At 31.7% G+C, this 24746-nt stretch overlaps 1 protein-coding gene across 1 annotated transcript in view; it reads left to right on the forward strand.

The window, feature by feature from the left end:
* The window catches only part of LOC143056985 (uncharacterized), a 139073-nt gene that overhangs the window by 44939 nt on the left and 69388 nt on the right, over window positions 1-24746 (forward strand). Inside the window, exons 2-3 of the mRNA XM_076230200.1 lie at window positions 7888-7963; window positions 18243-18285. Coding sequence (XP_076086315.1) covers window positions 7888-7963; window positions 18243-18285 — 119 coding nt within the window. The remainder of the gene's footprint in view (window positions 1-7887; window positions 7964-18242; window positions 18286-24746) is intronic.

Genomic DNA, 24746 nt, shown 5'->3' on the forward strand with positions numbered 1-24746 from the left:
TGCCCCCAATTTCACGGCCCACTGAACATAGAAAATGATAGTGCGAGTGGGGCATCTGTGTACTAGGGCCTCATTCTTGTTTTTTTTTTTTATGTTGATACGTTTCACAAGCCATGTCTCTCAAAATCTTTTATTTTATTCCAATTAAGGTAATTTAGAGGATAGATTTAACTTTAGTTCAGAAAAGACTAAGATTTAATTCAATAAACTGAAACAGTTAGGCCATAAAATATAGTTTTGTTCCCTACCTCCCTACATACCCTATCTTTCGATTCTTATCCCAACACATTTAATTGTCATTTTTAGGCACTGTTGATTGATTGATTGTGGTTGCATAATGTCCAGTGGCAAATATGTCATGCATGTTCAGGACAAGAACAAGGTAACAATAAATACAATAGCTAGGTATAGGTCTTGTAATAGAGGCCATCTGGGATGAAGTTTGGGGAAATTTCGACTGCCACTGGAAAATGAGGGTACAGTATATAGAAAGGACAGAAATTTTGCCTTGCAACACGCCACTTATGGAACCTTAAGGCACTGTTGAAAGTCCAGATACTTTTATGTTAAAGTCCTGAACACAATTCCTTATATATTATATAGTGTATGTAAAATACATATGCTGAATTTTTTGACAATTTAAAGACCATCACATTTTCAAATTATCCAAAAGGGACCATTATAGAGCTACAGTTCCACAGCTTAAACTAAGTCGAGACAATTTCAGCAAGGAAATATCGTTACACCTATATTGGGGATTTTATGCAACACTTTTGTGAATTTGAGTCAAGAAATATAAAAATTATTGAATTAAAAATATAAGTATCATATTATTCACAACTAATTAATTTATTAATGTCAAGTATCGAGTTATAACTTTTAGAGTATTGAGTTAAAAAGGATTAATATCAAGTTTCAAAATACAAGTTTGAATTACAAGTTAAATGTACTTATTTTAAGAGATAACACTGCATTATGATGATATTTACCGTAATCTATGGACATGCTACCCCTTTATTAGCAAGAAAACAATTATCAATTTTTATTATGTAAGGCAGCCTCTCAGAGTTTCAAAATACAAGTTTCAATTACAAGTTTTGTCTCTAAGGCTAAATGTACTATTTTTTCTGAGATGATAACACTGCCTATATCTAATCTATGGATATGTTACCCCTTTATTAGAAAGAAGACAAATGTAAATTTTTTTTTATGTATTTGCCAGCCTCTCAGAGTTTTCAAAATTTCAGTTTATTTTCATTCTATGAGTTTGACTGTCCCTCTGGTATCTTTCGCCCCTCTTTTATGGATATGCTACCCCTTTAATAGTAAGAAAACAAATATCATTTTTCATTATGTAAGCCAGCCTCTCAGAGGATGCATGTTTTCTAATCACACAGACAATTAACAACTTGTTTTATGGCGCTTGTTTTTTCGTTACACCTGGATGCCGTTATACTTTTACCACAATTTCTAATGATACTTTACAGTAATACTGTTTTGTTTGCCGGGTTGTGATTGTTTCTTAACCTGGAAAAGTAAAAAAACTAGGTTACAGCTTAATGTTTCCAGACAAAAATTTAAGGAAGAGTAAATTCCACAGGATTTGATTTCTAGATGGAATAGTAAAAGAAATTTTTTACTTGATAAACTTTTTATCTTTTTTGAAATATTTTAATTTTGATTAATTGGAGAATTATGTACTTTTAAGTGTTTAGGATTTAAACAAAAGTGTCTAAATATACTCAGTCATATATTTGTTTATGTGTACTCTTAAATATACACATAGTGATACTTGTGAGGGTTTCAAACATTTTTCCCAACACAGAGTAAAGGGGGTTCCAACTATATGCTCCCATTCAAATGCATTGATCGGCCAAAAAAAGGGGGGGGTTCCAACCCCCGGAACCCCCCTGGATCCGCCACTGTATTTAATACCTTGCAAAGTTTTTATGCCCTAGTTATGGACATTAAGTTTTCTGGTCTGTGTGTCCGCCTGTCCTACTTCGGGTTAAAGTTTTGGTCACGGTAGTTTTTGATGAAGTTGAAGTCCAAATTCCAATCAACTTGAAATTTAGTACACATTTTCCATATGATATGATCGTTCTAGTTTCAATGCCACATTGGATTTTTGTCCTCAATTTCACGGTACACAGAACATAGAAAATGATAGTGGCAGTGAGGCATCCATATACTTATAGACACATTCTTGTTTTTTAATGAATTTACAGAATTTGCACATTTGATTGTTTATGCATTGTTTATGCATTGTTAGTATATATATATGAAGCTCTTGGAAACTGCATTGACATTTAAAACACAAGAGACAAAAAAAAGACGCCATAATTCAGTGGTATTAATTTCTGCTGAATTTTGCATCTGCAAATAAAAAGCTCTGGCTTTGAAACTATTCCTGCACTGATTTGTCCAATCGACAACACAACAACTTAAAAACTGCCTAATATTTTTAATGTGTATGCTCCTATTAGCCTCTTTTTATTGACATTTTTATATATCAATTTGACTTCTTCTTTCAAAACAAAACTGTAAATTGTAAGTAATGATTATTTGACACAATGCATCTGCATTCTAGGTGTTAAGTTTTTTTTGGTCATGCTTGTAGGGTGGCCTTGCTTTATATATAATTGACTTTGAGAACGAGGAGATCATATGTACGAATGTTTCTGGATTTGTATTTTCGCAGGAGACCCTGCAGTGACCCACTCTGTCTCAGTCTATTGCTCTCCTGTCTTCAGAGAGATCTGTATTACCTCATCACAGCGAGAGATCAATTTCGTTGCCTAATGCAATTAACAGAGATTGGAAACAAATCCATGTCATTTGAAAGCTTGAAACCATTGCACAACAAGGCCAGCAAGTAGTCTGATGTAGTTTTAACGAAAACAGCTCCCCCATCAAAGTGTAATTATACACAGATGAAGAAATATATATAATCCCAGTGAAACGTTTTAAAAAATAATCAACATTCTAAAAAGAGAACATTATATGTCAAGTTGTGTGAAATCTAGGGAGTGATTGATGACTAGATCTTTAATGTTCATGGGTAGCTATTGTAGAGCCAAGCTTGGAAGGAAATCTTCTTTCTTGAAACACCCTTATCTTGGAATTGTTGGTAGCTATTGTAGAACCATTTAGTTTGGAGGAAATCTAGGGAGTGATTGATGACTAGATCTTTAGTGTTCATGGGTAGTTATTGTAGAGCCAAGATTGGAGGGAAATGTTCAGGGTTCATGGGTAGCTATTGTAGATCCAAGCTTGGAGGGAAATCTTTAGTGTTCATGGGTAGCTATTGTAGAGCCAAACTTGTAGGGAAATCTTGATTCTTGAAACATTCTTTTCTTGAACAAGATGGCAATAAATTTTTGGTAGCTATTGTTGAGCCAAGCTTTGAGGGAAATGTTGACTTTTGAAACACCCTTCTCTTGGATAAGATGGCACTTGATTTCTGGTAGCTATTAAAGAGCCAAGCTTGAAGGGAAATCTTGCTAATTAAAAACTTGGACAAGAATTATTAAATTAATACTGATACTGCCATTTCTAAAATCTCTTTTGTTTATTAAATTTTTTTTTTCTTCTAAATTTAAAAAATCAAAAGATTTTGAGGTTATGCCACAGTAGTCTAATTTATAAACACAAACTTTAAAAAAATAAATAATGTTTTATTTTCTGTTTCAATTAAGTAAAAGCTGGTAGATTTCTTTTAGTTTGATCCTATATTCAGAGTTAATGCCCTTGTGTCAGTTTAGATTATCCTTCACAAGGAGTTATTGCCCCATTAGAAAGTGTATTTAAACCTGTGCAACGTAAAATACGACATTGCTTGAACTTAGTATAATAAACAGTTCAAAATAGATTGAATTATAAGTTAATTGCTGCATGTGTGCACATTTTTCGCACATTTTTTCTTGCCATGTTTAAAGTATCTGGGTTTAAAATTTCAGTATTTAGAGCATTAATTTCAGGAAATATCCAGTGATTTTTGCCAGATTCAGTTAATTAATGTTGAAATGTGAAATGATTGCGAGTTATCATGATAAGTAATGACGGTTGCGTTTGTTTTGGAAAATTGCAGCATGTATAGCATCAAAAATAAACATTTTATCGAGTTAGATTTATAGACTATTCTGCGCTTGTCAATGATTACCTATCATTCGCCTTATCTCGAGGAAGATCGCACAGGTGTAAGGTTGTGTTATGCAATCCTGACGATTTTTATAGAAGCTGATTTTTTGTCTGTGTTTTGAATTCTGACAGTTGTACCCTCTACGTTATCTTAGGAGATTGTAATAGATAAATTTGTTACAGCGTGGTACGGCGGGCTGGTCTGTAATCATTGATTGGATAAGATAACAAACTGACATGCTGTGATAATTATGATGCATGCTGGGAGGAAAGTAGAGCTTTTACTAGGGTCATGACCTTTATGTAGCATGGATCATTTACTTTATTTATTTTTTATGACTTTAGTGAATTTACTGCCATAATTTTATGTGTTTATGAAATTTATGGCATAAATAGAAATAAAATATAATTTATGTACTCTTATCCCAATAATGCCAGATAAACCCTTTTTGTTTTAATGGAGTTGTATTATCAGTTGATTTTTCACTTTTCTTACATATGTCATATGTAATATTGATAGAATTTGGTTGTTGGCAGAATGCTGTCCAGTTTGAAGTATTGATTGATTGTTGGTTGCTTTATGTCCAGTGGCAGGTATTTCATTCATGTTCAGGACAGTTTTGAATTTTTGTTTGAATTTTGGTTGCTTTATGTCCAGTGGCAAGTATTTCATTAATGTTCAGGAAAGTTCTGAATGATTGATTGATTGTTGGTTGCCTAAAGTCCAGTGGCAAGTATTTCATGCATGTTCATGACAGTTTTGAATGACAACAGTACTTGAAATTTTGCAGTGGTCTAATAAACAGATATGACAAACATTGCTTTGAATGAATGTATAGTTCTTAAAAACTATCCAATTATTTTTGTTTAAAGCATTCTTGACAATAAATGTATGATACCAATTTCAATGAGCATGACAGATTTCTGGAAGAATTTTGAATAACATCAGAGATGCTAGACTAGAGACACCAAAAGTTTGAGTCACAGAAATATAAAACATTTGAAAGTAGTCTAACCAAATTGACATTAAATACAGAATTTGCAACACTATTTATGGTCAGTTGTGGAGAAAAATTGGTACCGCTAATTTTATTGGATGCAGAGTGTTTTAGTACTGTTACAATTAGGCTCAGTATGAATGATAGAATAAATAACACCATGCAGGCTGATATTATATCTTGGTTGCAAATCCAAAAGGGGGGATGGGGGGTTCTGGTGTTTGGAACCCCAATTTTATTGGAGGTTCAATTCATTTGAATGGACATTCAGTCTCCAATGGTTAGCCGCTATAATATCCCAGTACATTACATTTCCTTAAAATTTTCCTATTGCTGAATTTGTTATTTGTATTAAAATAAACTAAAGCTGACCAACTCTAGCCTATAATGTCTTTATCCTTTAAAAAAATGTTGGGCCCGTCACCAGGAGATTTCATTTTCACCCTCTTCCATCATTTGAGTTATGTAAATAGTATTTTCTGCGATGGAAATATTTTTGCGTATTGCTAAAACATTTGTTATCTGCGTAGAAATAAGATATTCTAGGTCATCTTAATTGTTGTCTTTAAAGTAATTAAAATTCATATGTATATATATAACATTTTAACTGTTTGTGCTGAAGTATTAAATATATTTTGTATCTTCATACTAAATTTAGAATACAAAGATCTTCACACTTAATCTCCCCTCTAAGTGGGGTTGGATATTGAAAGATCTCCTACTTATAAGCTCCAAAAGGTGGTCTAGACTCAAATTGACTTAATGTAGACATGTTTGTGTATTGTTGAAGATTGGGAGTGTTGACCTAGATGTGTTTTCAAGGTTAAATGTGTTATTGGGTTGCTGTCTCAGTAATGTATAAAGCACATCAAAATTCATTGATACATATAATACATGTAAGTTATCAGTGAAAAAAAAAGGCATAGACATTTTTGTTCTTTAACAAATATTTCTTGGCTATTGATAGAAATCTTACTTAATGGCATAATTTTCGTTACGAAAAGTAAAAACATTTGACCTCTTCAACATTTGTTGTTTTAAAAAAATGCCTCAGTGGTCAGTGATCTGATGAATATAGATTTGGAAGTTGGCTGTAGATAATATTATAATATTAGGTCAGTGTGTGGGTCTAGTGCAAAGAAGTATTCATTTTCATACCACATTATCATGTTCTCATCCTTATATTCATGTTATATTTGACACTGGATATTTAACACAATTTATCATCATCTGTGTCAAGATCTCAATATGAATAAAGTCTTACCATGCATTTCATCTTGTTTATATCAAAAGAAACTAAGATAATGAATATTTAGGGGAAATTCTTAAGGTTTTTAAACTTTCAGAGTTGTCTTTCTTTGACCATGAAAATAATAAAATATATTACTTTCATTAATTGATTGCTTTGGATACTTTTTTTAAAAAAAAATTTATGCCCCATTTACGATAGTAGAGGGGCATTATGTTTTCTGGTCTGTACGTAAGTCTGTCTGTTCCTCCATCCATTCGTCCCACTTCAGTTTAAAGTTTTTTGGTTAAGGTAGTTTTGAATGAAGTTGAAGTCCAATCAACTTGAAACTTAGTTTATATGTTCTATCAAGGGTCCGGAAACGGTCATATATGCCAGACATGACCGATTTGGAAACTCAAAAGTCCTAAATGATTCATTGGGATTTAGGTCAAATTTTATTTTTCATCAGAAATAATTTCTGTCATTTCTTTAAGATCGAGTTTCAAAATCGCCATTTTGAACATATTTTTGTTTTGTTATCGATTTTATGTAATTAAACTGTCACTTCAGTAAAGTGTTATAATCCTGAGGGCCCTCCTAATAACTATATTAATGCCTCGGGGAGCTATTGGCTAATGATCGCTAATCTCTTTACCTGTGGTTTTAATTCACACCTGGCTATTAATCACAAGCTCCGAACTAATATTATAAAGAAATTAAAATTCCATACCAACTGTCTTCATAATTTAATTACTTTTCAGCTAAGACAATTGTCAATTATGATTTAAAATTAAATTAAAACTTTTTTCACTACTAATACACGTGCTTTGTTTACTATGTAATACGCATGCCTGAAATTCTCTTCTGCAGATTAATATTCTCACACTATTAAAGGTAAAATATTAAAAAGCCAATGATCTGTGAATTTGATAAACAAAACTAATCCCGGAAATGAGTCCGGAATTGTTCGTATTAGTATTGTCGCATTACATCCGGTTTGAATTTCGACTTCAGAATCGAAAGAAACGTAAACGATGACTGAGAAAATTATCGTTTTGAGTCATTAAAATCATATTATTTTTAAGCTGTTCCTTCCCTTACATGCTCTTGATCGATTTTAGGAAAATGGAAGGATAAATCGTGAAGTAAATGCTATAGATGCAACAGTGAAACAAGTTTGATGATGCTACGAGTATGAGCATACTCTTGCAGTTATGAGATTTTGACAATCCTTTTTTGAAAAGGCCACCAGCATTTAAATTATATGAAAATGACCGAAATTAGGTGAAAAAATTTCTGGATCCTTGTTCCCTATGATATGATCTTTCTAATTTTAATGCCAAATAAGAGTTTTTACCCCAATTTCATGGTCCAATTAACATAGAAAATGATAGTGTGAGTGGGGCATCCGTGTACTATGGACACATTCTTGTTTTTGTTTTTTTCAGTTAACCATGAAATTTAACAATTTTTAGGGTTATGTATCAATAAATTGACAAATATTTCCTTTCTTTTTAGTGCTGATTGCTATGCAGGAATTAATATGGCTGAGCGCCATCAAAGGGAAGATTACAGCCTCTGGGCAGGGATACAGGTGAGCTTTCTTTACATCACAGTCAGAATTTAGGGAAGGGTTGAGATCTAACAAACATGTTTAACCCAGCAACATTTATAGTTAATTATATGACATGGGTTTTGCTCATTGTTGAAGGGTTTACATTTGTCTATATTTATTTGTATCCACTTCATTTGAACCTTCAATCCTCTTATTTTGTCCTTATATCCAGGGGCGGATGCAGGAATTTTCGAAAGGGGAGGTGCTAACCCAGGGCACCCAGGGCAAAGGGGGGGTGCAAAACATATGTCCCGATACAAATGCATTGATTGGCAAAAATAAAGGGGGGGTGCGCACCCCCTGAACCCCCCCCCCCCCCTGGATCCGCCACTGATATCAATGCAGTTCTTTTTTGGACTTAACAAGTCTCATTGAAATGGTTTGTTGGAAATAGCATTTCTTCATTAAACTCACAGCAGAGGGTAGTTTGTCTAGCTTCAGTTTAATCTTGAATAATTTGTACCTGAGCACTAATGTTAGGTAAGGAATATCTTATTAAATAGTTCCCCGTGTCTGGCATACAGGTCACAGTGCAATAGCATTAGAAAAGTAATCAAGTGGAATTTTAAGTCGTAAAAATAAATAGAGTATAAATTTTATGTATAACAGAATTAAACTACAATTTCAAAATTGGTGCTTGTTTTTTGTACTTCTGGATTTAATTGCTGTTTCAATGCACACTAGAACACACCCACGAAATCGCGGGCATGCAGCTTGTGAACTGTTGTAGGATGATTTTTTGTAAAAGATATTATGTATGAAGAATTTCATAAAAGGTACCAAAAGCCCTCTCCCTTTTTCCAAAGTCCGATATTTGTTTCCTTTTTGTTAAATTCAATTCATTTTCGTGTTTCTAGCCTCAGACCACAATTATTCTTCTCCTTTGCCACAATGCTTCGTTAAATCAAATTAAAAATGTGCACCGTTTCAAACATGTAATAAATGTAACTGCTTGTATATAGACCATTATGAGTCTAACAAAATATGCTTCTAGGACAACCCATCAGTGCTTTTTCTTTTAAGAGCCTTATTAACATGCCATTGGTAGGATATGAATCATGTATAAATGACTAAGACCGACTAAGGCTAATTTGAGGGGTGGTCGGAGGGGTCCTGATCCCAAAATTCCGAGCTTATAACCATGAAATCCCGAGATGCAGAATTTAAAGAAATTCATATCCCGAAATCGGCTTCAGGTTAAAGTTTTTGGTCGAGGTAGTTTGAGATGAAGTTGAGCATGTTTTACTTATTTCAATATATATATGCAAGTGGTATGACCCCTTAAATAGTAAACATTTCAAAGAAACAGTAGACAGAATCAGGGACTTTCTATACTAACATAGAAAGTCCCTGACAGAATACAGAGAGTCTCTATATATTAAAGTAGTATAATCGTAGTTTACATGTAGATAAACGCGAAAAATAATTATCCTCTCTAATGAGGTATAATAGTTGTGGTTCTTGCGTTTCAAACACCATGATATATATATGAAATGCAAAAAATAATTGTCCTCTCTAAGGAGGTAGAATAGTTGTGATTCTTGCGATCTAAACACCATATATGATATGAAGAACGCTCTAAATGGCTTATTTATTTTTCATATTTGTTATCTATCATACGATTGGTTGTACTTGTGTCACATGTTTTACTTATTTTAATATATATGCAACTGGTATGACCCCTTAAATAGTAAGCATTTCAAAGAAAACAGTAGACAGAATACAGAGAGTATCTATATATTAAAAGTAGTATAATCATGGTTTACATGTAGATAAAAGCGAAAAATAATTGTCCTCTATAAGGAGGTATAATAGTTGTGGTTCTTGCGATCTAAACACCATTATATGGAGAACGCTCTGATTGGCTTATTTATTTTTCATTTTTGTTATCTATCATACGATTGGTTGTACATGTATTTATGCATGTTTCAATCCGGAAATTATATCTATGACTGAAAGTCAGTCTGATGACGGAATCATATCCGGACTCCTTTTTTTGTCGTTTTTCTCCCAAAATAACACAATCTGAATAATCATAAGAATACATGACAAATGCGACTATGCATGTTACCTATAGGACACAGAGGCATGATGATTGGTTTATTGTGGAAGGAAGAGAAGCGACACACAAAATGAGGTCTTCTCGTTTAATAGTATAGATAAGGAAATACATGTACACAAAAAAGCACATTTCACTAGTTTTATTTGAAATTAAATACCTATAAGCTTTAGTGGTTTTGGAATTTGTGAGTAAGGTGTATTAAATTCCTAGAAAGATTCAGTAAATATGGGGGAATTATCAAAAGTGCTTTAAGTCTGTTACAAATATATTACTCCTATTTATCTATCAATTCATAAATATTTAGCATAGAATGTTTTTAAACACACATAAAATTTAAAAAAAAATATTTCGATAAAATTGTTTTCAAATGAGAAAATAATTTACAATACTGGAAATACTGATCATCTCTCCATGTGTTCTAGAACAAAACAGTTGCTGTGTATATTTACAAGTGTTTTGTATTCACTGTAAGGAAGCTGTTATATGTAATTTAAGGGCATACGATACAGTTTTGAACCTGTATTTACAAGTTGATGAAAATTTGCATATAGGCTATTTTTTACCTGATTAAATCAAATATGTCATAAAAAATATACCTTCATGTGCTACTTTTTGAGTAAAATGAGGTCGAAATTTTGTATATTTGCTCAAAATTCAGATTTGTGTCCGTATTTTCTTTTTCGAAAGAACGACGTAACTTTTTTGCTTTAAAAGATAAACACAAATTGTTTTTTGTTAAATAATCGGTAATTTCTGTATTTTATAACTATCATTAAAAATTATGCAATTTTTATTCCGAAATAACTCTATATTTATCAAATGTTCATGAATAGAGGAAAAAACGTCATTTTTTGCTGCATGTTTATTAAAATTAAAAAAAATGCGCTATTTACAGTTTTATAAAATTTGGGTCACATAATCTCCTTGCAAAATGAAACAAATTGCTATTTTAAAAAATAGGGGTCCATGCACTCGTTTTCAAATTAAATCAGTTTGAATGATAAAAATCAGTCGAAAAATGCATCTTTTCCCGATATGTCATAGTTTGACGTCGTGAAAATAACATTTTACGTTAGCAACGTCATTACCTTCCCTGTAACTGTATCGTATGCCCTTAAAAGTACTACATGATCATCATGCATACTTGCCAACCTCTGACAATGGGAAATCATGTCATGACATAATGCGATTACTTGGACACGGTGTTCAAGTAATCGCATAATCACATAATCATTAATTACTTTTTTAAACAAGATAACAATATCATTAAAAATACAGTCCTAGATTATCAAATAATCATGAAATTTTTGGTCTATTATTTCAAATAAGCACTGAAAAAATGGCAAAGTTATCACATAATCAAAAACAACATGAGATGGATCATGTATTTTGTGGGGTACCAATTTTCATAGTTTGATTAAACCACAAATTCAAATTCCGCTTGAATTGTAAATTTCTGTACAAAACTTAGATGCTCTTAGTTTAAATCCATGAATTCAATACCCATAAACTAACGTAATTTTGACAAACCACGAAAATTGTGACCCACAAATAAAAGTACTGTCACAGTATAATATATGATTAAGTGAAATCTATTAAGAAATCTACGCTTAAGTTTTTAGGCGTAAAAAGGCAACTTTGATTTAAATATAAAAAAAAAAAATTCTATGATTCTCAAGAAAACAACTATCCTCCAGAGACCAAATGATATAGAAGAATCCACCTATAGGTTACCATACTGCCTTTAACAATGAGCAAAACCCACATCATTTGGGAAGCTATAAGGAAGTACACCACTAATTCATGGTCCCATTGCTTTCTATGTTGAATTCCTCCGTTTCAAGCAGGCACACCTCTTTTGTTTAAAGTACAAATAAAGTGGCAATCATTGCATTTCAAAGCAACACTTTATGATGTCTTGCACTGAAAAAATCAACATACCTTTAATGGCATATAAGAAAGAACTGGTTCCCGGATCTTCAGATGTACCAAAACAGGTACTTCAGATTTGACAAACAGACAAAATGTACCCTCTTTTTAAAATTTGGTGCAGTTTTTTAATATTCAAAATTAAAATTCCAAAAGTGTTCTACAATGATCACCAGTCCTTCAGCTTTCATTTGATACCAAAAATACCTAAATACTCTTACATATTTTGAAAGTTACACTCATGCAAAGGAATTATTTTGTGTTAAATATGTACTACTTTCTGGTATGTGCTTTCTGGCTGGGCCCGAATTAGTGGTGTTACACCATAAGAGGCCTTGAAATGACAAATGACAAATATTTATATATGTAAAACAATTCAAATGAGAAAACCCACTGCCTGATTTATGTACAAAACAATAAACAAAAAACATCTGATATACAGCAACAAACAACTCAATTACAAGCTTTTTTTATTGGACTGTTTCGGCACTTCCTAAGAATTATAAGGAGATCATCATTGTAAAATTCAGTCCATATACTTATAAGGAAGATTATCACCTGATCAATAAATTGCTGCAAGGCCCTTGGTTTCATGAATTATCTGTTTTAGACGTAAATGCTCGGCACTTGTTTAATAATAGAAACAATAAAAATTGTCAAATTAAGTGGAAAGATCAGCTAATAGATATATTTGTAATAATCAAAAAGTAATATTTATGTTACCTTCACCTTAAAATAAGTGCTTGAACTGTGTCATGAATATTCATGAGACGATTACATGTTTTCCTTGAATTTATTATAGATGATGCATTATTTGACCACAAAAGCATAATAATAAGGGTTGTGAAATATAGTTAAATTCATTAAAACCTGTCCCCGAACAGGATATTGGTAAATGAAATGTCAAGATGGATATGGGAATAAACGATTATTTCAAAATAAAACGTATTAATTCAAATTATATAAAATTGTAATACTGATTCATTTATGTAATCTTTATATATGTACAACCCTACTTTATGAAAGTACGGAAATGTTCAGTGCTCTGACATATTGTTTTGTGATGATTTATCAGAATGAATATTGTTTTAACAGGGGCGGATGGATCCAGCCATTTTAAAAAGGGGGTTCCCAACCCAGGACAAAGGGGGGGGTTCCAACTATATGTCCCCATTCAAATGCATTGATTGGCCCAAAAAAAGGGGGGTTCCAACGCCCGGAACCCCCCCTCTGGATCCGCCAATGTTTAAACTTAAGGAAATGTGGTGGTGTTGTTTAATGATAGCCAGGGGAGACCAGATGATGTAGGAGTATGCATCTGTAAGTCACTACATGGCCTTCAACAATTAGCAAAACCCATGCTAAACACAAGCACAAAGCAAGCTATAAAAGGCTAGAAAATGACAAATGTAATTTAATTCAATAAAAAACTTATGGCTTGATTTATGTACAAAGCAATAAAATAACAACAAATGTTATACAGTAACAAACAACAACCACCGAATGAAAAGCTCATGACTTGAGACAGGCACATACTATTTGCTTCATTTTATTATACAGAGTTGATGAGGATTATTGGAATAATTTAAAAGCTTTTTAAGAAATTTAAATCATGCTTGTTCTTCTATGAATTTATTCATGTAAAGTTTGTAAAAATTTGTATTAAAAAGTTTTATATAATTTTTACTTTTTATCACTTTTGGAGTTTGGCCCTCCAGTATGAATGATCTAGTAATTCTGGACAAATCTGAAATTGTACTTCTTCTGTTCCTCATGGAGGTGGAGAGGGTAATATAGCATGGGGAAAAAGAGTCAATTTTCAAAAGAGGCAGGAGGGGGGTTTTAAAACCTACATAGAATAACCCAGTTTATCAATTTTCAGAATTTTTTTCTTAATTACCAAGAAAAAAATGTGTCTGGCCCTTAGAAAGTGAATAGATTTTGTCAATTTACCCAGTTATTGCAATATTTATTAAAGAAACTTAGTAGAATTTAAGCGTCTTAATAGTATAATTTAAAAATTTGCCATTAGTTTTTACATACTGGCCTAGGGTACTGTAACTTCAGAAATTATTGCATGCATTTATTTTTGCAATTTTGTCATTTTAGACTAAAATTCAATTTTAAGTTTTGCAAATGCAATTTTAATTTTTGCAATATTGAGAAAAATCCTGTTCAATCCATATGAAAATTTTCAAAATTAGAGTTTAAAATATTGAGATTATAATCTGTCGAATTTTTCACAATAATTTCTTAATTTACAGCATGTAAAGTATACATTAAAATTTAATCAGTACTCTGCATTGCTATTGAAGACAATTTTAATACAATGAAAATGTAACATAACTTTCAATACAATGCAAATGTTATACGTGTTTATAAAAAATTTCAAAGTGACATCTGTTTCAGTAGATGAATTAGTGTGTATAAAACTTTACTCCAAATACATACAAGTTTTAATTTATCCTATAAATTCAGAAATTATTTTGTGCATTTATTATTGCAATAAATTTTGAAGAATGGACAATATAATGAGAGGTTTAAAATTATTACTATTTCAGGATTGTCATATATCAGAATGCCAGTTCTTATGTTATTGTGATGATCACAAAGTTGCATTATTCTCATTAATAGAAAACCTCTCAATAATTTTTGAATTTACAGTATTGATGATACTACAACTTGATGCTTCTTCTGGGGCTTTGACTTAAGTCCACGTGGATCTCTGTGATTTTTCGAAGAAATATAGTCCTGATCAACTTTTAGTCTGAGTCAGCAGGGGCAGATCCAACCATTTTGAAAAGGGGGGTTCCTAACACAGGATTAAGGGGGTTCCAACCACATGTCCCCATTCAAATGCATTGATCGTCCAAAAAAAGGGGGGTTCCAAACCCCGAAACTCCCCCTGGATCCGCCACTGGTAAGGTACAAGAGAAATAGTCATAGTGATGATAAGATTATTCTTATTCTTTATGTGGATAAATACTCAAAAGTTTGAAAAAATCTATAAATATTTGATTTTGATTCTTTTTTAGGCATATTGTATAGGTCAAAGCAAAAACAAATACTGTATCTTTACCACAATGCCTCTTTATTCTAATGACAGTCCATCCTATCCCTCCCCCACCCCAGACAGACAGAAAGATGATAGATTTATAAAACATTCTGATATTTTACATGTTATAAAAACATATTAGATGTATCACATTCAATTATTCCTTATTATCAAGTTGAATTATTTCCTTGAGTTATGTCCCTTGGACATTCACTAGAGATGATGAGTATAATGGGGGTCTTGATCATAAAACTTTACTCAATACTTGTATAAAATGCTTGAAAAGCTAAATCCAGTTATTGAGCATTTTGAGTGGTTGATTTCTGATTGTAGGTATGATAAACATACTAAAAAGTTCAATGAACTTAACCCTAGGGTATTATAGACATTATGTAATTTACCGATTAATATTGAAATATTTTTATAATTTTTGGGCAAATAAATTTTTTTGGAATATATCTGTTACCTTTTTCAAAACAGAAAATTTGTTTTTAAAATTGTGAAAATACAAATTTACTGATTAATATGGAAATATTTTCATAATGTTTAGGCAAATTAATTGCAGTTTTGAATATATCAGAAGATTTGTTCTTAAAATTATGAAAATACTATCTAACCTTATAGACACACATTAATTAATTAAACCATTTAACGCAGTAGCATACCAGGGTATGTCTGTGTATTCAATTTCTAGACACTACCTGCTAAGGGGTGAAATATTTCAAAGGTTGCACAAAATCAGATGTTTAAACAAAAGCCTATATTGGAATTATCTTTAAAACACATTTAGACTTATAAACCGCTGATCATTGTAATTTTTTAAAAGATATTGACCCTGAAAATTCTCAGTTAAATTATTTAATCTCATCAAGGTGATAGGATTTTTAAAAAAAAAAGGAAGAAGTAGGCCACAAAAGGGCAATCAACTTTAACTAAGGTTGTAAATATTTTATATTTGTACTTTCTGTGTGTAGTAATCTATACAAAGTATATCATCAAATTTTGGCAGTTGGAAGGGCTTGAAGCCCATACTGTTAACAAGGTTAAGGTCAAGGTCATAACAGAATTTAAGAGGTGAACACACATCTTCCATTACCTTGAGGGCATCCCCTCTCTGACTTTTACTTTTTATTGCTAAAAAAAAGGTAAAAAATCTCCTGCTTCTCAAGATTTATTTGAACTTTTAGCAGAAAGCTTTCAATTTTATACCTCCCCTTTTAATTTGGTCATACCCCTTTAAGAAATCCTAGATCCACCTTTGATAATCAAGGAATTTCTTTTCCGTAACAGCCAAACGTGCGTAAAACGTGACTTCTGAATAATTTTAATTCTTTCAAACTTTACATTGTTTGAGTGGGAATAAATTGCCTTCTAATTTTGTATTACAATCTAGCATTATAGCCATTGCATAATATTTAACAATAAATTGTCATAATTCTATGGTATTATCCCAATTTATGACAGAAGATGAAATTTCAGAAAGGAACAAATTACAAAGATTTCAATTTTAATAGTTGGGAGAGACATTTTTATAGTCGTCTACAAATATTTTAGTATGGAAAATGCATTTGAATGAAATATTTGAGATTATACTGGAATGTGAATATATGCTTCTTTCAAGACCAGATTTACTTGGATTTTATGGACTCCTTCTTTTATCCTTTTTCATATTTTCTTCAATCTTTTCCTTCTTTCTATACTTTCGATCAATCATAATTTGTTGATATCTATTTCATGGATTTTGTCGGGTAAAAGTGAACCATGGGTTGAAATGGTCAAGAAAGTACAAACTTTGATAGGCTTGTATGATTATAACTAAATCCCTAACGGGAAGGATTGTGCCTGATATTCATATGATGAAATCATAATCTTTCAATCAGTTTAATTGAAGTCTGGAGCTGGCATGTCAGTTCACTGCTAGTAGTCTGTTGTTATTTATGTATTATTGTCATTTTGTTTATTTTCTTTGGTTACATCTTCTGACATCAGACTCGGACTTCTCTTGAACTGAATTTTAAATGTGCATATTGTTATGCGTTTACTTTTCTACATTGGCTAGAGGTATAGGGGGAGGGTTGAGATCTCATAAACATGTTTAACCCTGCCGCATTTTTGCGCCTGTCCCAAGTCAGGAGCCTCTGGCCTTTGTTAGTCTTGTATTATTTTAATTTTAGTTTCTTGTGTACAATTTGGAAATTAGTATGGCATTCATTAGCACTGAACTAGTATATATTTGTTTAGGGGCCAGCTGAGGGACGCCTCAGGGTGCGGGAATTTCTCGCTACTTTGAAGACCTGTTGGTGACCTTCTGCTGTTGTTTTTTCTATGGTCAGGTTATTGTCTCTTTGACACATTCCCAATTTCCATTCTCAATTTTATTATTTTTTGGAAAAGCCACAAAATCAAATATCTGTGAAAATGCATTTTTCCCTCAATTTATGAAAATTAGTACCCCTAATAAATAAAAGAATCCACTGTATTCTCATTTGACACTCTTTTTATTGTCTTGAAATATCTTATTTATTAATTTACTTGCATTAGTATGATTTATAGTATGAATAAAAATCATACCGTTGAAAGTCCATCCCATGCTTTACACATCTCATTTGAGATCTCCAACAAGATAGACAAAAACCAAGACGGTTGAGAACATGTAGACTTGCAAGTCCTTGAAAGGAAACAGCAGACAAGGAACATCCCTATAAAGTTCGTTGTCCTAATAAACATTAAAAAGTCCCGATTCCAACCTCTGGCAATTGGAAATTATGTCATGACATGACCCGCATGACACGCAAATATACCTGTAAAAAAGCACTTTTTTGTTCCAAAAAATCATCCAATTAGATTTAAGAACTATAGTTGAGTATTGCAAACTTTTGTCGACTGCTATTGGTGTCGATTGGGATAATTTAGACCTGAAGCGCAATGCATATTGTTGATAGTTACAGTTTTGGTTACATTTTAAGGAATCCTGATTTTTGGTCAGGCAATCAATTATATAGTTTCCATCTGGTAAGCTTTTTTACTTTGTGCATTTTCTTCTATCCAGTACAAAACTTCAATAGAAAGTAACAAGTTAACATAAAATCTTTTCAAAAGAACTTTATTAGCATGTCATATTGCAAAAACAATTTCTGGTATGAACATTTTTCAGTGTAGAAGGGGAGATAATTCTAACTAGATTTTTGGTAAAATATTGTTTCCTATTTCAGGGTTCACCAGCGCCAGACCCAGGACCTGTTAATCCTTCAGCAGGTAGGTGAATTATGTCATAATTTGTGTTTTTATTCTTCAAAGAGTAAAAGACTTTGGGATGCTTGGACAGAAAAATATAATGCCTTTGTGTTTTGACACAATACACATATTCTAATTTAAGTATAGTCCCTAGTTTTCACTTTTTATTTGATAATTTAGATATCATAGCACCAAAGCCTTTTTTATAATAATTCAGATATTACAGCAGCAAAGCTGAACATTTTCAACTTTCCAGTTTGTTTATGAAGAATTAAAAATTAGATTGAATAAATTCCAATGAGGCATTTGTTCTGAATAAAGAAACTTGAAATTTGAGGGTTTTTGAATGAAATTGTATACAAGGGGAATTTATCAATCAAACAGCAACCAAATGGTACTACAAAGCAAAATAAGAATTCTAAGAGATCATCAATCTTGGGTCTTTAAAAAGTCAGATGCATTCTGATGTAGTTCAAAGAGAGATAACTCAAATCTGAAAAATCATCTGAAAGGTTGGATAGAAATAATTCAGCTACAACTATTAAGACAGGTGCAATACAATTTGTTTTGCATTTTATAAGGAGTTATATTCTTCTGGTAAATACATTTTTTCTGCTTCCTTTTATTATGAATAATAAAGATATTATGAATGATAAAGATGGTCAAACTACTTCTACACATTATTAACATACTTATAAACTTGATAATATGACAGCAAGTTTTTAAAACAGTGTGCTTTGTGCTTGCAAAACACAATTGATTTTCCCAGAGGAGACAACTATAGCCTGTTTCAAGATACAAACTTTAAAAAGTTGATTTTCTCGTGGGTTTGAACCCATCCCCACTGAAAAATGGTCATTTTTCGTCTATTTTCCGATTTTAAAACGACCTTGAGAGGTAAACATTGACCAGACTGTGTTTCTTTGTCATTCAAGTATTACCCTATAGCTACTGCAGTCCATTCATGCTAACTAAGAGTATATGGGACTTAAGTGTCTTGCTGGCGAATTATTATTGTTAAGTCAGGTCTGCCTAAATGTGTGTTTATACGTATTTTTGACAAAATAGTGACCTAGATTTTACAGACTAGGTTACCTATTGGCCATATTATACCTCTTTGTGTTCCTATATCACCTATGCATGCATTCACGATAATAATTTATACCTACAATGACTACAAGTTAGGTGGTCATCAAAAGATGCCCATCCCCACTTGATTTTGGCCACTTTTCACGTTTCTCCGATTTTGAACTCTTAAACGGCTTTCAAAGTGCTATATTTTCATAAACAGACGTCCAAGAAGAGTTTATGGACCATGAACTGCTTGGTTGAAGTCCCTGCTATCCTGACAGGTCAGGTGGGGCAGTTCAAAAAAAGTATGAAGGGTCATACGGGCCATCAAAGAATGGTGGTCGCCATTATGCCTACAGGAGGGATTGGGGGTAAAAGGGTTAAAAAGACAAATGTCTATGATGTAGAGAACTTTAAAAGTGGATTTGATTTCTAAGATTTTGAAAAGGACAGAAACAATTTTGAAATTATAGTGAGGACCAGCTTATTTTCTTGAAGGACCACCAGGCCAGGAAAAAAAATATTTCTAGATGTCTGATGACTTTGTATACACCACAATAGTACAGCTAATGCAGAATGATAGCCTACAAGAATTTGGAGGGGGTGGGGTTGGTGTCTTTTAGAAGTTAATTTATTCAATGTTTAATAATGATAAATGTAGGATATCCTTTATTTGACAGATTCATGGTGAGAATGTAAATACACATCCTATTATTTTATTTGTACTGAATTTAGGGGATTCCAATTGCAAGAAATAGACTTTGCTATTTCAACCCAATGGGAAGTATGTCAACACAATGGACATTGCTATTTCTACATAAGGGGAATGTTTATTAGAGCAATATCACATACTCATACAATAAAAATCCAAACTTATGAAGTTTTGTGGTGATGAAATTATATTTTTAGAGTTACTGCCCTTTGAAAGTTTCTATTTCTATATTAGGGGAATGTTTATTAGGGCAAAATCACATACTCTCATACAATAAATATATCGCTGATGAGTTGACAGATTTACTTCCAAACTCATGAAGTTTTGTGGTGATCAAATTATATTTTTAGAGTTATTGCCCTTTGATACTTAAACATGAATTTGCAAGAAAGTATAATAATGAAGTTTTGTGGTGATCAAATAATATTTTTAGATAGTTGCTATTTCTACATAAGGGCAATATTTATTAGGGCCAAAGCACATACTCATTTTATATTTGGCTGATGAGTTGATAGAATTACTTCAATACTTATGAAGGTTTGTGGTGATCAAATTATATTTCTAGAGTAACTACCCTTTGATAAATAAACATGATTTTTTAAGAAATAATTGAATTGATGTTTAACATGATGTAAGGTCTATGTTTATAAAATTAATACTGCTTTGAATCATATCTTTTATTATTGTATAGCAATATAATATTTCCAACAGAAAGTAACCAGAAGTTAGCGTGCAATAAATCCTCAAAATTCATGACGTCATCAACGACAAAATCTTAATTTAAACCAGTTTATACTTTTAAATATTATATTACTATACAATAAAAGGGTTATTGCATGAATATTGGGGAATATTGTCCCTCGTAGAACATATATTGCACTCGCAAGCTCGTGCAATATAAAATTCTACTCGGGACAATATTCCCCAATATTCATGCAATAACCCTATATTATTACCTTTGACAGGACGTATTATATGATATATATTGTTCAATTAGAAATGTTTACATTAGACATTCCGTACCAACCACACCATACCATCTTTTAAATTGACTCACAAAAACCTTTCCTTGTAGACTATCCCAACTCAAGAAGAAAAAAAAACCACTAAAAACTTAAAGCCATACCTGATACTTGAGTTCTATATAATATGTATATTTTCCACTCACTACAAGTCTTGTCTAGGAAGTATTCTTTTAACTCCTCCATCGTCCGTCCGTCTGTCTCGCTCTAGGTTAAAGTTTTTAATCGAGGTAGTTTTGATGAAGTTTAAGTCCAATCAACTTCAAACATAGTTCACATGTGCCCTATGATATGATCTTTCTTATTTTAATGCCAAATTAGAAATTTTACCCAATTTCACGGTACACTAAAAATAGAAAGTAATCTGTGTGGATGCGGCATCTGTGTACTTTGGACACATTCTTGTTAATTCTATGAAAGTTATTTCTAACCAAATGGTAAAATTAAATGTTAAATAAGAAATTAAGAAATTGTTATGTCACTGTGGTTATGAGGGTCTGTGTGAAGTATACAAAATAGAGAAAAAAGGGGGTCTGAAATATAAAGAATGGAGAAAAAGGTCCAATTAAATATGGAATTGAGAAAAATGGTCTTAAAAGATACAAGAATAAAGAAACAAATGACTCATATCAGCTCCTGGTTAATGTAACATTTTGAAATTCAAGGGAAGTAATTTCAACCATTATAGATTATTGTGATGTAACTTAAGTAAATCATTGGTGTCAATGAACTTTCATTATACGAATAATATTGTTTTTGGTTTTTTTTTTATTAGGTTGAAGTTTTTAACTGTATGTAGAAAATGCCAAATGAATTAACTTAGAAAATATTGACATTGGTTTTTCTAGTGCAGATAGTTCATGCTGACCTCTCTTTCATATAAATCATTATCTATATAACTGATCATCTGCAGACAGACATAGACTTTATTTTACCAACACCTGGGAAGTTTTTCTACCTGTAAAAACACCTGTTATCAAACAACTTTCATCAGTCGATTGTTGGTACAGGTGAAAATTCACTGATGCAAAAATCTGCATTAAAATTAGGGTATTATATAACTCACACATGAACACCTTTGGTTATATCAGACAGGGATATAATGTTAGAAGAGATAAATTTGTCTGTGCATAAAAACTATCAATAAGAATATGCAGGATTAGGCCAAGCTACTTAAAATTAAGATATTTTTATATACTGAAGAAAAAAGGCTTGTAATATTGCTTATAACCATTTATTTGTCTTATTTGATAACCATAACTGTTAACACACCTCCTTATTTGTATTCTCATAATGGGAAAGGGGAGGGGTGTAGTTATTTGATAGAAAATGTTAAACTAGACAACAACCAATTTACACCAAATACAACTAAATTTTCATAATTTATTTTTCAAAAGGTGCTTACTAATTCAGTTTTCCAAAAGTGTTCACTGATTTTAGTTTTCCAAAGTTGTTTCAAATTTAGTTTTCCAAAGGTGCCTTCTAATTTTAGTTTTCAAAAGGTGCTTACTAATTTAAGTTTTCAAAAGGTTACTAATTTTAGTTTTCAAAAAGTACTTAGTTATTTATTTTCAAAAGGTACTTAGTTATTTATTTTCAAAATGTGTTTACCAATTAAGTTTTCAAAAGGTGCTATATTAATTTATTTTCAAAAAATGCTTACTAATTTATTTTCAAAAGGTGCTACTGATTTATTTTCAAAAGGTGCTTACTAATTTAGTTTTCAAAAAGTGCTACTAATTTATTTTCAAAAAGTGCTTACTTATTTATTTTCAAAATGTGTTCACCAATTAAGTTTTCAAAAGGTGCTATTAATTTATTTTCAAAAAGTGCTTACTAATTTATTTTCAAAAAGTGCTACTAATTTATTTTCAAAAGGTGCTAACTAATTTAGTTTTCAAAAAGTGCTACTAATTCATTTTCAAAAAGTGCTTACTATTTATTTTCAAAAGGTGCTTACTAATTTAGTTTTCAAAAAGTGCTACTAATTTATTTTCAAAAGGTGCTTACTAATTTATTTTCAAAGGTGCTTACTAATTTATTTTTATAAGGTGCTTACTAATTTATTTTCAAAAGGTACTTGAACTAATGATTTTTTCCCCCAATAATAACTGTACTGAGTACTAATTTTTCCTATGTTCACTTTTCATTTTATGATAGTCTATGCAAGAGGTAGGAAATTTGAAATCACAAATGAACTGAATATGACATATTATATTGTTTTAATTAGATTCAGTAATATTTTGTAAAATCATTTTTTTTAACTGTGCTAAAAACTTTTTTTTAGTGGTTTAATGGCATAAAAAAAAGGTTTTTGTTAAAAAGCTTGATGAAATATCGTTAAAAATGTAGAACACTTTGTATTATGAAATTCCATTTGCGATTGAATATATAAAGAATTGGAGTTTATTTGCTGTTTTCTGATTCTTTTCTTTCATCTTATTGTATGATATCTTTCTGGGTTGTATTTTGTTTGACTAATTTGAGTTTTTCTCAGTCAAGGAGAAAGAGAGGGTATGCCATCATAAGCTTACGATAAATGACATTGTTTTAGAACATAGCGTTAACCGATTATCAATGGTCTTTCAAACTCAAAGGAACATTCTTACTAAGTCTTTTCGAAGTTCACTCGCACCTTAAAGTGATCGTAGACAAGAAACTCCCTCTTTTTAGAAGAACCATCCTACAATAACCTATAATTCTTTCATAAAAATTGGCTGCAAATGAAAGAGGTCATCTTAACAACTTCAAATCTTTTACCATAAACATAATATATAATTCTTTCATAGATTCTTACGAAAACTTCATCTTAAGAACTTCAAATCTTACACCATAAACATAAAAGATATTACAACAATTGTGCATTTCTGCATCATGTGCATTAAATGTCAGATGCATCACTTACGTGTAAGAAAACAATATCTTAACGAGTTCTCCAGCTGATCCGCAGCAAATTACAAAGAAAATTATTAGAATGCCAAAGTCTCACAAAATCAATTGAATACAACAGAATACCACTCTTGCCAATTTCTACAATTTAAAGAGGTAAATTTTCTATTGTTTTCGTCCCTCCTCTTAAAAGGAACACACTTATGATCTGACAATGGACTCTATCTTAAAATAAAATTGCCGTTTTCAATAATTTAAAATGGTAATTTTAAATCAATTTTATCCCTCACTTAAAGGAACACACATTGGTTCTCTTGATAGGGGGTTGTTATTAAAAATATAGCCAATTTCAATAATTTAAAGACATGTTTTTTTTTATTAATTAGGTCAACCTTCTTTTAAAAGGACCACACATAAGCTCTGAATATTATATTTGAAGGCGGTAGTAAGAAAAAGTTCATAATTCAAAGAGGTGAACTATTTCATGGATTTGGTTTAGTGGCAGATCATCTCTTTCTAAAGGGGACATTTGGTTGGAAACAGCCCCTCCTTAACCTGGGTTGGAATCCCCACTTTTAAAAAAAATGTTGGATCTGCCACTACAGCCCCTCCCCTCTAAAGGACCCACATCGGCTCTGGTATTAGACATGCAGTATTAAAAAAGTGCCTTCTTTTAATGTTTCAAAAAAGTTAATTTTCTGTAAAAAAAAATACACTGCAAATGTTAAATCTGCCCCCCTTTTTCCCCAACATAAATCTGCCTCTAAATAATGTTTGGAATCTAAAAT

Source organism: Mytilus galloprovincialis, chromosome 13 (assembly GCF_965363235.1).
Source record: "Mytilus galloprovincialis chromosome 13, xbMytGall1.hap1.1, whole genome shotgun sequence".
Taxonomy (NCBI): Eukaryota; Metazoa; Mollusca; class Bivalvia; order Mytilida; family Mytilidae; genus Mytilus; species Mytilus galloprovincialis.